The 12,540-nt window shown below is 50.4% G+C and overlaps 1 protein-coding gene, 1 long non-coding RNA gene and 2 other non-coding genes across 4 annotated transcripts in view; 2 read left to right on the top strand and 2 right to left on the bottom strand.

Moving 5' to 3' along the window:
• Positions 1–2,560: 2,560 nt before the first annotated feature.
• LOC148110688 (uncharacterized) lies at positions 2,561–4,345 on the bottom strand. Its single transcript, XR_015726537.1, has 2 exons — positions 4,007–4,345; positions 2,561–2,764 (listed from the first exon to the last, which is right to left on the bottom strand). It is a non-coding gene; the product is annotated as an uncharacterized LOC148110688 (long non-coding RNA).
• An 80-nt stretch (positions 4,346–4,425) lies between these two features.
• TRNAP-CGG (transfer RNA proline (anticodon CGG)) lies at positions 4,426–4,497 on the top strand. The gene has a single exon. It is a non-coding gene; the product is annotated as a tRNA-Pro (tRNA).
• Positions 4,498–5,145: 648 nt separating this feature from the next.
• Positions 5,146–5,217, bottom strand: TRNAP-AGG (transfer RNA proline (anticodon AGG)). Its single transcript has one exon. It is a non-coding gene; the product is annotated as a tRNA-Pro (tRNA).
• Positions 5,218–11,749: 6,532 nt separating this feature from the next.
• The window catches only part of MPZL1 (myelin protein zero like 1), a 57,786-nt gene continuing 56,995 nt past the window's right edge, over positions 11,750–12,540 (top strand). The window contains exon 1 of the mRNA XM_045797394.2: positions 11,750–11,950. Coding sequence (XP_045653350.1) covers positions 11,860–11,950 — 91 coding nt within the window. The 5' untranslated portion in view covers positions 11,750–11,859. The remainder of the gene's footprint in view (positions 11,951–12,540) is intronic.

Here is a 12,540-nt window from a genome sequence, read left to right as displayed (position 1 = left end):
ATGAATGATTTCAGGGCTGGAATAGATTATTTCCAATTAGATCGCTGCCCAACACCTCCCTCCTCTGATACCAGAGGCCTGAAATGTCATAATTAACAACTGATTCCATTGGCTTCAGTCTTCTTTCCAATCAAAATGCCTATCCTAAGGGAAGTAATATTTTACACCTTGGGTCGAGTTGGTTCTTAAAATCCTTCCCAGAGGGGTTGAAAAAGAAGAGCAAAGTTTAGAAAAGTCTAGGGGCAGGAGACCCAGTTTTCTGACTTCCCAGTCTTGCTTGGGGCAGCCCAACCTCCCACTCAGCCCAGCCATGTCCTGACCAGAGTGGCTATGGTTGCTGAGAAGACTTTTATTCCAGCTCTGCCCTCAAATCCCAGGGGAGCTGTGGGAATTCCGGAGAGGCTCCACTATGGTCAAGTGGGGCAGGAACCCATGCTTCTCTGAGACTCCACAGAGGAGAAGGAGGAGACGACAATGTGTATGCTCTATGCTTCTCGGTGAAAAGGGAGCCATGAGGGTAAATCCATTTACCTCAAAAACCAAAGCATAAAGACTTCTTGCTCCTTCTAATCCTGGCAAGTTGTGGGCTTCTCTGTGGGAGCTGTAACACGCTGGGCCTGGCCTTGCCAGGGAGATGCTAGGAGGAAAACAGGATGCAGAGGGAAGGGGTCCAAATGAGCAAGGGCCCCCCTGGTTACCCTGTAAGTAACGACTCTGGCCCTTCATGGTGTCGTTTTACATAAAAATCTGAGAAAATTACTTGAATTGAGGCAAAGCTGTAACGTCCGTTATCACACTTCTCAACTGCTTCTTTTTAAAAAGAATGCGCGGACTGCAATGTACTTTAACCAGCATTTAAAAACAGGACTCTAGAATGACTATACATGGTTGGTACTCAAAAAAATAGTAGGAGCTCCAACGCTAGTCTCTACTGTCGGACCGTCTAAGGAACCCATGGGTGCTGGATGGTGCCAGGCACTTCCCCATCATAGGTGCGCCCGGCCCCTCAGGAGTGACCGTAACAACCTTACTGACGATCTCTGGAAGCAGCTGGGCTGAAAAAGCACAAGGGCCTGCTTCGTGTTGCCTCTGATTCTGTGTCTCTTTTCTTCTACAAAGCACAAAGAAACCCAGAGTTCTTAGGGTGTGACTTAAAGATGTTAATTGTCCTTATTTTTTCTTATTATAAAAGCAATACATCTTTATTTTAGAAAATTTGCGGGGCAAAAGAAAAATAATTAAGGAAAAAAATATTTATAATTCCACTACCTAGAAATAGCTAGTATTAAGATTTTATGGATTTTTTCCAGTTTTTTAATCTGCGAAATATATTTTTGTTTTAATTCTTGCTTGTTACAAAACGAAGCTCTCGCTACATGTAATTGTGCCTCTTTCTTTTTTGTAACATAATATCATGAGCATGTCTTCATAAACAATCACACTTCTGATCATGAAAAATACACACTTTTGTGTATGTTTTGGCTTCTATGCAGCCAATAACATCCAGAACAAGACCAAGTCTGCATAAAACAGAGGGACAATAAGATCCCCTGGTGGAAATGGTATTCTAGGAGAAAGTGGTTCTTTTCACACTCTTCGGCCTTAGATTTCTATCCCCTTAGGACCTCAGGCACTCTCAAAACTTCTATCAAATGAAAACTTTTGAATGAAAAAATAAAGGGCTGAGGCAGCTCCAAAGATTCATTTCTGATGATTCAGGGGCTGCAAAATTCAGAGGAAGGCACAAGATAGACCTCAGAAAAAGAATCATCAAGGGAAACCACATAGAAATGTTTTTAGTAAAAAGTAGCTGAAGCTATTATAGGATATTGGACTGGAGTCTGGAAAAAGACACACGTTTTCTATCAGATTCAAGTTTCTGTTTGGATCAGGGCATGGCTTGTGGTGGTGAAGCAAATCTTCCAGTTATGACAACTGCAGTGGCCTGAAAGTGAGTTAGTGTCTAACCTCACCGGCAGCAGATAAGGCTCCGCACACAGTCCTGAGGCCAGTCCTGTGTGCAAAGTCAGCACGAAGGGTCCTCTGAATGGCCGACCCGTGTGATTAAATTGTATTCTCACTTCCAAAGACTAACCATGTCAGGTTAACAAAGTCTGCACCACTTACGTCTAGACTGGGTCTGAATTCAGTAGCATGCAAACATTAGTTATAAATAGGAACCAGGGACGCCTGGATGGCTTGGTCGGTTAAGCAGCTCAGGTCATGATGAGGGTTCTGGGATCCATCCCCCCCCCCCCATTGGGCTCCTCCTTGCTCAGCGGGGAGCCTGCCTATCCCTCTGCCTGCCTTTCCCTCTGCTTGTGGCCTGTCTCTCCAAATACAATCTTTAAAGTAAATAAAATAAAATAGGAACTAAAGTGATTGTTAAAGCCATTCACAGTTTCAAGGCATCAACCCTGACATAATCCCAGATTTATTCTAATCATCTCCTAATGGACCTACTCTAATTTCATCATCTTCCTCTCATGCCTCTGACCCCAAGTTGAAATTATCTTCAGTCGTACTGTTAACATTACCACCATTCTCAAAAGCATTGATGCCACCAGATCTCTTTAATAAAATTAAAATTTTAAAGCATGGGTTTTAAAGTTTTCCAAGAATCACTGTTCCTCTTCTTCCAGGCCAGTTTCCATCTTACTTGCTAACCAGCCGAGCTAAGCTCATTGGCACAGAATTGCGTCAACAGCCATAAAAGTTGTCAAAGTGGGCATCTCCTTTGACCATATTAACCTCAGGAAATCACCTAAAACACGAAAAAAAGTATACACACAGCTAGGTCAGTCGAGCAATATTTACATCAATGAAATGTTGGACACCACTTATGTGGCTTACAGAAAAATAAGAATATCTGGCCCTGTTGTCTTGACGGAACAGGATGAAGTCATTACTGACAACTTTCGGGATAAGAAAGCAGGCGTGGGAAATTCAACAACAGCCTGGAGAGTGGACACTGGCAGAGACAGGCGAGGCCTCCAGCCCTGTCATGTCGCCTGGCACCACAGGGAGTGGAGGCCGTGGGCTTTGGCCCAGGTAGGGCAGAGTGAGCCCACGGTCTCTAGGAGAGGGCAAAGCAGACTGATTGCTCAGGACTCTGCTGAGAGCTCCCCCTGCCCCACGCCCACCCCTGAACCCACCGCATCCCGAACCTCTTCTCAAACTACAAAAGGCTGAGTCCAAAGCAATATTTAGCTCTGAAACCTTGGCTCAGTAGGAGGCAGAAAGGTGGTCTCAGACAAGGAGAGGATGTCGTTAAAAGTTTTACATGCAATCAAGGCAAATAGAGGGCTTGAACAGGCTGCCCCTCAGCCACGTCCTCCTACTCCAGGGAGCAGCGGGACTCTGGGATCTCGACGGGGCCACATCTGGCTTTTTAGCTTTTGCTCTTTGATTTGGGGGGGGTTTCACTTGTATTCACCCCCAACCCTCCTGCCAAGGGCGTGAGCTCCAGTCCTGACCCTCCGTCCCTGAGAGACACCCCAGGTGCCCGCTGGCCCAGGGGGCAAGGGGCAGGGGGCAGGGGAGAGCAGAGAGGCTGGTGCAAGCGGGGAACTCCCAAAAGGTGAGGGGGCAAAACACCACCGGACCCTCGGAGGGCTGTCCGACAGCTACAGAGCAACAGCTTCCACCGACCCGGACTGAAAGGAAGCTTGGGGTCCGGAAGCGGTAGCTAGAGCCAGGACCTGCGCAGCCCTAGGGCAGTCGGGCCGGGGCGGGGCCGCGGCCGCGGGCGGGGGCGGGGCGCGGGCGCGCCACCACCGCGGGGCCCCTCCCACCGGCTGCACGGGGCGTACACACCCGCGGTCCTCCCTGCTCCGGGAGCCGCGGGGACCCCCGTCGCCCCCGCCCCACTCGCCGCCCCTTCCGAGGCCTTCCTCGCCCACCGCTGCAAGCGAGCTACCTGACGTCCCAGGCCTGCGCTCCCTCTGCAAAGGGAGGCCGGGAGCACGTGGAGCAGGACGTGAGGAATATCCAAGGAGCTCCGTACCTGCAAAGCCCTCAAAAGGGCGGACGATCCCATAATGAATGTTGGGAAAGTTCGCTCGTAACCCTCCTCTGAGGTTTCTTCCCCGCCTGCTCCGCCCGCCTTCAGCCGCGTCTCGCGTCGGAGGCCACGGGGCCGCCCGCGCCCAGCGAGCCCTGCCGGAGGCGGGCACCCAGCGGCGCCCTCCCAGCCCCGGCTCCCGCGCCCGCTGCCACCGCTGGGTGCAGCGTGGGCCCGGGCGCAGGGTGGTCCGACCGGCCGGGCTCCGCAAAATGCGCGGCGAGAGGGGCTCCGGGGCCCACGCCTGGATGGGTGCATGATCCAGGCAGTGGGAAAAGGGTCGCCGGCCAGGTTAGACGGGAAGTGCGACAAGAGGCGGAGCGAGACTGAAAGGAGGCGCCGGGAGCCGCTTTGCCGAGAGTGGCTCGTTGGTCTAGGGGTATGATTCTCGCTTCGGGTGCGAGAGGTCCCGGGTTCAAATCCCGGACGAGCCCAGGCTTTTCTTTCTCTGTACACCTTAAATTTAAAATGTGTTTTTTCGTCCTCACAGAAGCCGTTTAGAGGCTTATAGGAAACCAACTACTATGGTCCCTTGAGCTTGACTGTTGATTCCCCCAATGTTGCGAAGCAAGAAATCGAATGGGACCAATTGGTACCCTACGGCCACTGTGCGTCGGAGAGCAGGGCGTGAGAACCGCTGTACCCTTAAAGCACACGCGCTAGGAAAAAAGAGGCGCTCGTGCGGAGTCCTGACCTCCTATCACACCCCCGCACGCGGGCAGGGAGCCGGCCACTAGCGGTCCGGGACAAGGGGCGCGCGATCCTCCTGCGGACGCCCAGCACCCGGCCTGCGGCTGGACGTGGAAGTGGTGGGGGGAGGTGTCAAAACCGCACCTGCGGGCAACTGAGAACGGAACTCTGTGTCCCTTGCGCACGCGCGCGACTCCGGAACTAGCAGGGGTGGGGACAGCGTTTTCAGAGTATCGCAGTGTTCGCAAACTTTCTACGTTTTTACGTTGCCTTTTTATAGTATTTGTGTGTAAAGTTCAAAAAGTTTTTTGTTTTGCAGCTACATATGTTTATTACGTGTTCTAAAATTAATTCATTCAGAAGTTTTTAGTAAGTCAAGGGGAAAAAAAGGAGGGCTCGTCCGGGATTTGAACCCGGGACCTCTCGCACCCTAAGCGAGAATCATACCCCTAGACCAACGAGCCGACGTGGTTTGTTTTTCCCTGCGATGCTAAAGGATGGTACACTACTTAGTCCGGCGCCCCCAAGTGGTTATTTTTATATTGTGTTTATATCCACTTTTTTTGTTTTATAGGTTTTCCGTTTTCTTTCTTTTTTACTTATTAAGAATCACAGAAGAAAACAACGGTCTCATTACCACTGTAATATAATTACCTCTTATTTCAAAAGCCACAATTCTGTTTATATTCGTGGCTAATAAATTACAGGGTACCTGTGGCAATGTCCGGGTGGCAGGAAAATTCCAGACTCTCTCCCTTACTGAGTCCTGGACGTTGCGCTTTCCAATAATTGTAAAACTGTCGGTTTCTTGTCGATATTTTTTTATCCTAGTGCTCAAGATGCCACCTTTCCAGCCTTGTGAATTCCCATCTCTGTGTTTTTACTCAAACTGTTCTCTTCAGCTGGAAGATCTCTTTCCTCTTGGATAAATCCCAAACTCTAACCTCCCCAGAGAAAGATCCTTTGACATACTAAAATCAACTATATGTGATACATAAAAGCAGTCTTTTCTCCTCTAGTCATAATTTATTGGAGGACAAGACACCAACAACCAATACTGAGCTCTGTGTAACTGGCAACCAAATGTATAATTACTATGATTGGTGTCCAATTGTCCCAATATCTTTACGGGATGGCTTGTTTACTATATTTTAAGTTCTTAAATACTTAGTATTTAAGCTTATGCTAACAAAGCTGGTGTTCAGTGACTGCAATTAGTTTCAATTTCCTTAACAATACAAATTTTGGTACTTGGACAGTTAGTAAGTGTGAACTGTCAACAGATAACTAACCAGGTGGGCAACAACACGTCGAAGGGTGTCTCCGAAATAGACCTATTCACTTACTTTGTTTCCTATCAGTGTATTCATCCATCTGATTGCTCATTCAGTCAACAAACATAAGAAGCACTATCTACCAGACACTGAATAGTCAACTTTCTTCCTGTGGTTTGACACTAGCAAATTATAGCTCTGGAGCTCTAACATTCCCCACCCTTCTTTGTTTTATTTGAAACTGTCCTGACAGGAGTCTTGAGTTCTTCTTAGGGCTCAAGGCAACGAGAATAAGAATACCCTTTAAAATGTTAATTAGTGCTAGGTGCCAGCTCACTTTATTCCTCAAAACCTAACCGGAAAAAAATGTGCCCTAGACACTTAAGAAGTTTATATTTCTCCTGAGCATGAGGAAACTAAAAAATACAACTTGTAAGGTAAAATATTGTAAGCGCTTCAGATTTCTGAGAACCTGAGCTTCTAAGGTTACTAAGAGGTCTCTATGCTCTCCTTTCCCACTTGAATTTACTATAGTTATTATCATTTTCAGGGTTTTTTTCCTTACTCCTACTTCCCTCTAGCGATTAGAAAAATAGTTGTGTATTACTCCTCAGCCTCCATTAGAGTATCTCATTCGCCTCTCACAACAGTGTAGGAAGACGCACGGTAACAAAATTCAGGATATCAATTGCCTCACTCACGGTGAGAAACACCTCTATCCTGGTGAAGGAACGCCTGTGACCCCCTCCAGGGCACATCCTTCCCTTGTAGTACACAGATCCTTACTGTGTTGACAAGGGGACAGAGGATCTTCAGCCACAGCGAATGAAGAAGCCTGGTGGCATCTAATTTTACTGACGACATCTCTCTAAGGACCCCTGTTATTCTTATTCTCCCAATTTGGTGCCCAGAAACACCAGAGACACTGGAACTCCAATTTTTCAGATTTTCAATATTTGCTAGCAACGATGCAAATCTTCTCCTGAATTAAGCCATTCCATCAATAGAGATATTAATGAAATTGATTTAGCTTCGGGCAAATCTTTTTCACGCTGGCCTGGGATTCATTTTTGATTCTGTCCGATCTTTATTCATTAATGGTCACATTCTCAATATTCCAGGAACCTCGTGCAATCGCTATGCACAGATCACAGTGTCCCGATTCCTGTGGCAACCGATCTTAAAAGGCAAGGAGGGAAGGAATGCCAGTGAGAGTACAGGAGACGGGAAGGATCCTGGCACAGTCACAAAGATCTGTTTGAAATTTTGGTGCCTGTCACCCGCTTCCTACTTTATCCCGTTAATTCCAGATCTGGAAAATTCTGCTCTTATATATTTCCAGCAGTAGATGACTTTTTCTTATTATCGATTCTGGGGAAAATTCTCCCCAAGGAGCCCCTTCTTTTCAGAGGCAGCCGTTGTCCATTAAAAGGACCCTTCTGACCTGATCGGAAGTCTTCAGTTGATTCTGATTGTGTTGTGTGGACTGTATGAGCTGGAAAAGGGGAGTTTCCAGGAGGAAATGTGCAGAGAAGGAAGTGAGGATCCCGGGCTCACAGTAATGACTGGAATCCAAGGGGGTTTTTTGGCTTGTTTGTTTTCCCGTTTACTCTCTACAGCAGGGTCAGAAACTACAACCTTGCGTGATGGTTTTTTTCTTTGTAACTTCTCGAGGTTAATTTAATAAACATTCATTCATCTCTTCATCCAACAAAAATGTATGAGCATCTGCTGTGTGCGAGCCGCTGAGTATATTTGTGAACAAAACAGAAACAGTCCCTGCCCGGGGCAGGGGGGGAAGCATACATTCTAGTGAGAGGAGACAGACCATAAATATAATGAAGAAATAAATTGAATAAGGAGGGCTTGCGATTTGAACAGGGCAGTGAGGATAGGCCTCTTTGAGATGATAACAGGAGAGCAAAGGTTGGAAGGAGAGGAAGTTGTGCGTCCTCATGTACGTGTCTGGAGGAACTAACCAGCTAGAGGGAACAGCCAGTGCAAACACCGGGAGACATGCGTGTACCTGAAATGCTCCAGAAACAGCAGTGAGGACAGTGTGGCTAAGGGGAGAGGGCACGTGTGAGGATAACAGGAGATGAGCATTACTACGCGCCAGGCTCTGTCTTAGGACCCGGAAAAACAGAAAACTGTGTGGCAAGTCCCTCGTGTAACCTCCAGGGGGATCATTTCATATGGGAGACAGACAAGTAAGTGGATAACAGCAAGCAAGCGCTGATACGATAATAGTAACCTTTATCGAGAACTTATTACCTCATACATTACTCTCAACGGAGTTTGCAAAGACCTTAAGACCCAAGTCCCATTTTAGGTTTTATTTTATTTATTCTTTATTTTTTTTAAAGATTGTATTTATTTATTTGACAGAGAGAGAGAGACAGCCAGTGAGAGAGGGAACACAAGCAGGGAGAGTGGGAGAGGAAGCAGCAGGCTCCCAGCAGAGGAGCCCGATGTGGGGCTCCACCCCAGGACCCTGGGATCACACCCTGAGCCAGAGGCAGATGCTTAACGACTGAGCCACCCAGGTGCCCCCCATTTTAGGTTTTAAAATCATGAGAAATCTGAATGAGTACAGAGCTGTATCGGGTGACAGTGGTCAAGTCTATACAGGGTAGTGTAGGGAGATACTAGAGACTTCGGGAAACCTGTTTAGAGGAATTCACCCTCAAGTTACTTCCCGAAAGATGGGAAGATAAATGTTAACCATCAAAGGGCAGAGAGAGGCCTAAGACCTGAGGCAGCCGTGGAAGCAGAGCCCTGCAGGCACCAGCGGGACTGTGCTGGAACCGAAGGCAGGTGTGGGTGGCATGGCTGGAGTGTGGGGTGAAGGGGCCCAGGCAGGGACTCACAGAAGCAGTCTGCAGGGATATGCATGCCGGTCAAAGGGTTTGGAAGTCATGCTAAGAGCGATAAGGAGCCAATGAAAGGCTCTAAAAAGGGAATAAATGGGAAATTCATTCTGTTCACTCTCTGTGGAAGTTGTGGAAATATCCCTGGAAAGTCCAGCCCCCTGCAAAACACCTCAGAGTCCAGGTGTCCTTGTCTGTTCTCTCTGGACAAGTCTTCCTCCCTGCAGGGGTGCACACAGGCCATGTGGGACTGGAGAAGATTGCAAGTGATGTAGGGGGAGAAGCTGGCTGGGGATTTGAAGCTAGGGAAGAAAGGGGGGCTGGTGTGTCCAGTCTGGGAGTGGCCCCATTTGAGTGTCATCCAGGAGTCCCTTGGGAGGCCTGACACCAACTAGCGCTCAGAGAGACCAAGCCCTCTGGCCCTTCCAAGGGAATGATGTCGCGAAGTCATTTTTTCCTTTAAATCACGTACTCAAAGGGTCGGACATTCTAGTGACTTGAGACTGATGGTCTGACATTGCTTGTGGAACACCTTGCTGCCACCACGTGCTCAAGTTCCACGTAGCCCTTCTTTGGTTTCTCTGACATCTAACTGCCTTCTGGTTGCCCATGGGGTGTCGGCAGCATTTTAAGCTATGCGAAGGCCCAACTTGTCAGTGGTCCTCCCAGACCAGGTTCTTTGCATTGGCTTTCAGTTTTGGTCAACTGGTAGCATTATTCTCCGCTCAGGCTAGAAACTGGAGGTCACATCTGTCTTTCTGGATTCTTTTCTCTCTCTCTCTCTCTCTCTCTTTTTTAAAGATTTTATCTATTTATTTGAGAGAGAGAGCACACATGAGCATGAGCAGGGGGAAGAGGGAGAGGGAGAAGCAGACTCCCTGCTGAGCTCCATCCCAGGACCCTGGGCTCATGACTGAGCCAAAGGCAGACACTTAACCAACTGAGCCACCCAGGCACCTTGGATTCTCTTCTCTTGATTAGACTTCCCATCCAATTGATACCCAGTCCTGTCGCTTTCTCACTGAAATGCTTCTCCATGCCTTGTCTTGCTCTCCACCCCCTTCTGCCTGGGTGGCTCAGTCATTAGGCATCTGCTTTTGGCTCAGGTCATAATCCCAGGGTCCTACAATCAAGCCCTGCATTGGGCTCCCTGCTCAGCAGGAAGCCTGCTTCTCCCTCTCCTTCTCCCCCTGCTTGTGTTCCCTCTCTTGCTCTTTCTCTGTCAAATAAATAAATAAAATCTTAGAAAAAATAAATAAATAAAGTCCACCTCAAATGCGACATTCTTGGTGCATCTTCCGCACACACCTCTTGGGACAGTGGTTCCCAGAAGAGGAAGGTATGTGTGTGGAGGTATATCACTGTCAGAGAAGCCTGTGACATTACATGTGTCCCCGAGAACCAACGTCCCCGTTGGCCTTGGGTTTCTCCGTCCCTTCAAGCATTTAAAAAATTTCAGTACCGGCTTGTCTACACTGGAGAGCTCTGTGCTTCTTGAGAGTAAAGTCTAGCTGTTCTATGTCTGCACCACATAGTAGTTTCTCACTTAACGCATTTGTAGCCTCTCCAACCTGTGACATTCCAGACATGCTTCATAAGGATCTTGCTGGGAAAAATAGGGCAGAATGGTTGTCACACTTTTGTCGTTTTCTCTCACTACTGCTAATTATTATGAGTTTGCTTACAAGGCTCATAGGCTAAAACAGCAAAAATATCAATTTGTTTAAAACTGACTTTAGACAAAACCCTGAAATGAGAGGTTACATTTGGGTTTGTCACCATACTCTTCCCCTACTCTTGTCCTAATGGTGCACATTTTGTTCCTTCACTCTGCTGGCCACCCATCTGGATTCTTCCTTTTCTTCATTCTCTCTCATCTTGTCATGCTCCCGTCCCTCCTTCTGGTGTGCCTTTCGTAGGGAATTCTCGTAAGGACCCTTTCAAACACTTCTCAGCATTTATTGGGTGACCAGGGAGTGGCAGACACTGTTCTGGGCCAAGGGAACCAGGCTGAGCAGAGTCAGCCAAGGCACTCCAGCCTTAGGAACGTCCCCATCCCAAGTTTTATTGACAAATCCAGGGACATTTTGCGTGCAAAAGCACATTCATTTGTGTTCCAGGTAGTAGGAAAGAGTTCCCAGTTTCCAGCCTTTCTTAAGCCTCCGAAGAGGCCTCCGAAGAGGAGATTCGGGCAAGATGGAGACTTCTTTTTAAGCGAGCTGATTTCTCAAGTTGCAGCACATAAATTACCTAGCCGAGGCGCAGGACAGGCCTTGCAAAGGGCAAGGCGGGAGATGTGTTCCATGTGGCCGACTGCATCATCCCATCGTCCCCCTCATTTTTTTTTTTTTTTTTTCTTTGTAAATGGAGTGCCGCTTTTTCCTTTAGGTGAGGCCCAGAGAAACCTAGCAGGGCTGACCCCGAGGCGAGCGCAGAGCCGACCCCGAGGCGAGCACAGACCCGGCAAAGCCCCGCGGCCAGGACAGACTGAGAAGAGATCTGCGGGGCTGGACCTCCGAGAGGCCAGAGGCGACGGCGGCAGGCGGTCGGCAGGCGGGACCCGGGCGGACACCCAGACAGGCGGAGGGCCGGGCGGCGGGAGCCCAGCACCTCCCGAGACCCCGGCCTCCAGAGCTGGGAGTAGGAGCCTGGGTGGGACCGATGGGGGGGGGGGCGGGGGGAGGGCCCTCGGGACGAGAGGGGGTGATGGACAGTCAGTGCCCTCCAATAGCGTCCTCCCGAGGACGCGGAGCAGGCCAATGAGCGGCCCACGGGGGCCGGCGCGGGGCGGGGTTTGCGACGGGGGCCGGGAGCGGGGAGCGCGGCGTGGAGGTGCCAGCGGGCGCGGGTGCGGGCGCGGGCGGCGACGAGGCCGGAGCCCTTGCCGCGAGCCGAGCGGAGCGCTGTGGGGACGGGGCCCGGGCGCGGCGGCGGCGGCGGCGGCGGTGGCGGCGGGAGAACGATGGCAGCGTCCGCGGGAGCCGCGGCAGTGCTTGCAGCCGCAGCCCGCAGGCGCTGGCTGTGGTCGGTGCTGGCGGCGGCGCTCGGGCTGTGTGAGTGATGCCGGGGCCGGGGCGGCGGGGGCCTCCCGGGGCCGGCGCCTGTCCCTCGCGGCGGCCGCGGGCCCTGCGCGCCGGGCGCGGAGCTGGGGAGGGGGCGCGGCCTGTGCGTTCCGGGGCCGGGGGAGCCGCGCGGCTGGGAAGCGCCGAGCCTGCCTGCTTCCCCGTCTCCGCGTGTGCGGGAGGAGGGGCGAGCTCCCCACCTTACTCGCTCCTGGGGGGCTGCGGGGGCCGCGGGCGGGCGGGCGCGAGGGGTCGCCCGCCTTCCCCGGGTCGCCCCGGCCCGCCTGGGATTCTGCCGGGGTCCTGGCGTTCACCCCCTTTGGGAGGTGGCGGAACGTTGCAGGGTTTTCCTTTGCAGGCCCTTTGTTGGTTTATTTCCTCGTTTTAGGTGGCGAATTGTTTTGTTTTACCTTGGAAGTTCCATTTCGAATGCTCTCCAATCCATTTTTTAAGCCTCCGTGATAGAGGATCCCTGGAGGCTCCTGGGTCTCTTCCCTAGTCCGCCGAACACCCACCGAGGGGACATTTACATTACTTCTGGGTTAGGAGGCAAACACTGGGAATACCACCGAAATGACCTG

The sequence above is a fragment of the Ursus americanus genome, chromosome 2 (genome assembly GCF_024610735.1).
Source record: "Ursus americanus isolate L20-20 chromosome 2, mUrsAme1.1.p, whole genome shotgun sequence".
In the NCBI taxonomy this organism is placed as follows: Eukaryota; Metazoa; Chordata; class Mammalia; order Carnivora; family Ursidae; genus Ursus; species Ursus americanus.
This window is presented reverse-complemented; position numbering and strand designations above follow the sequence as displayed.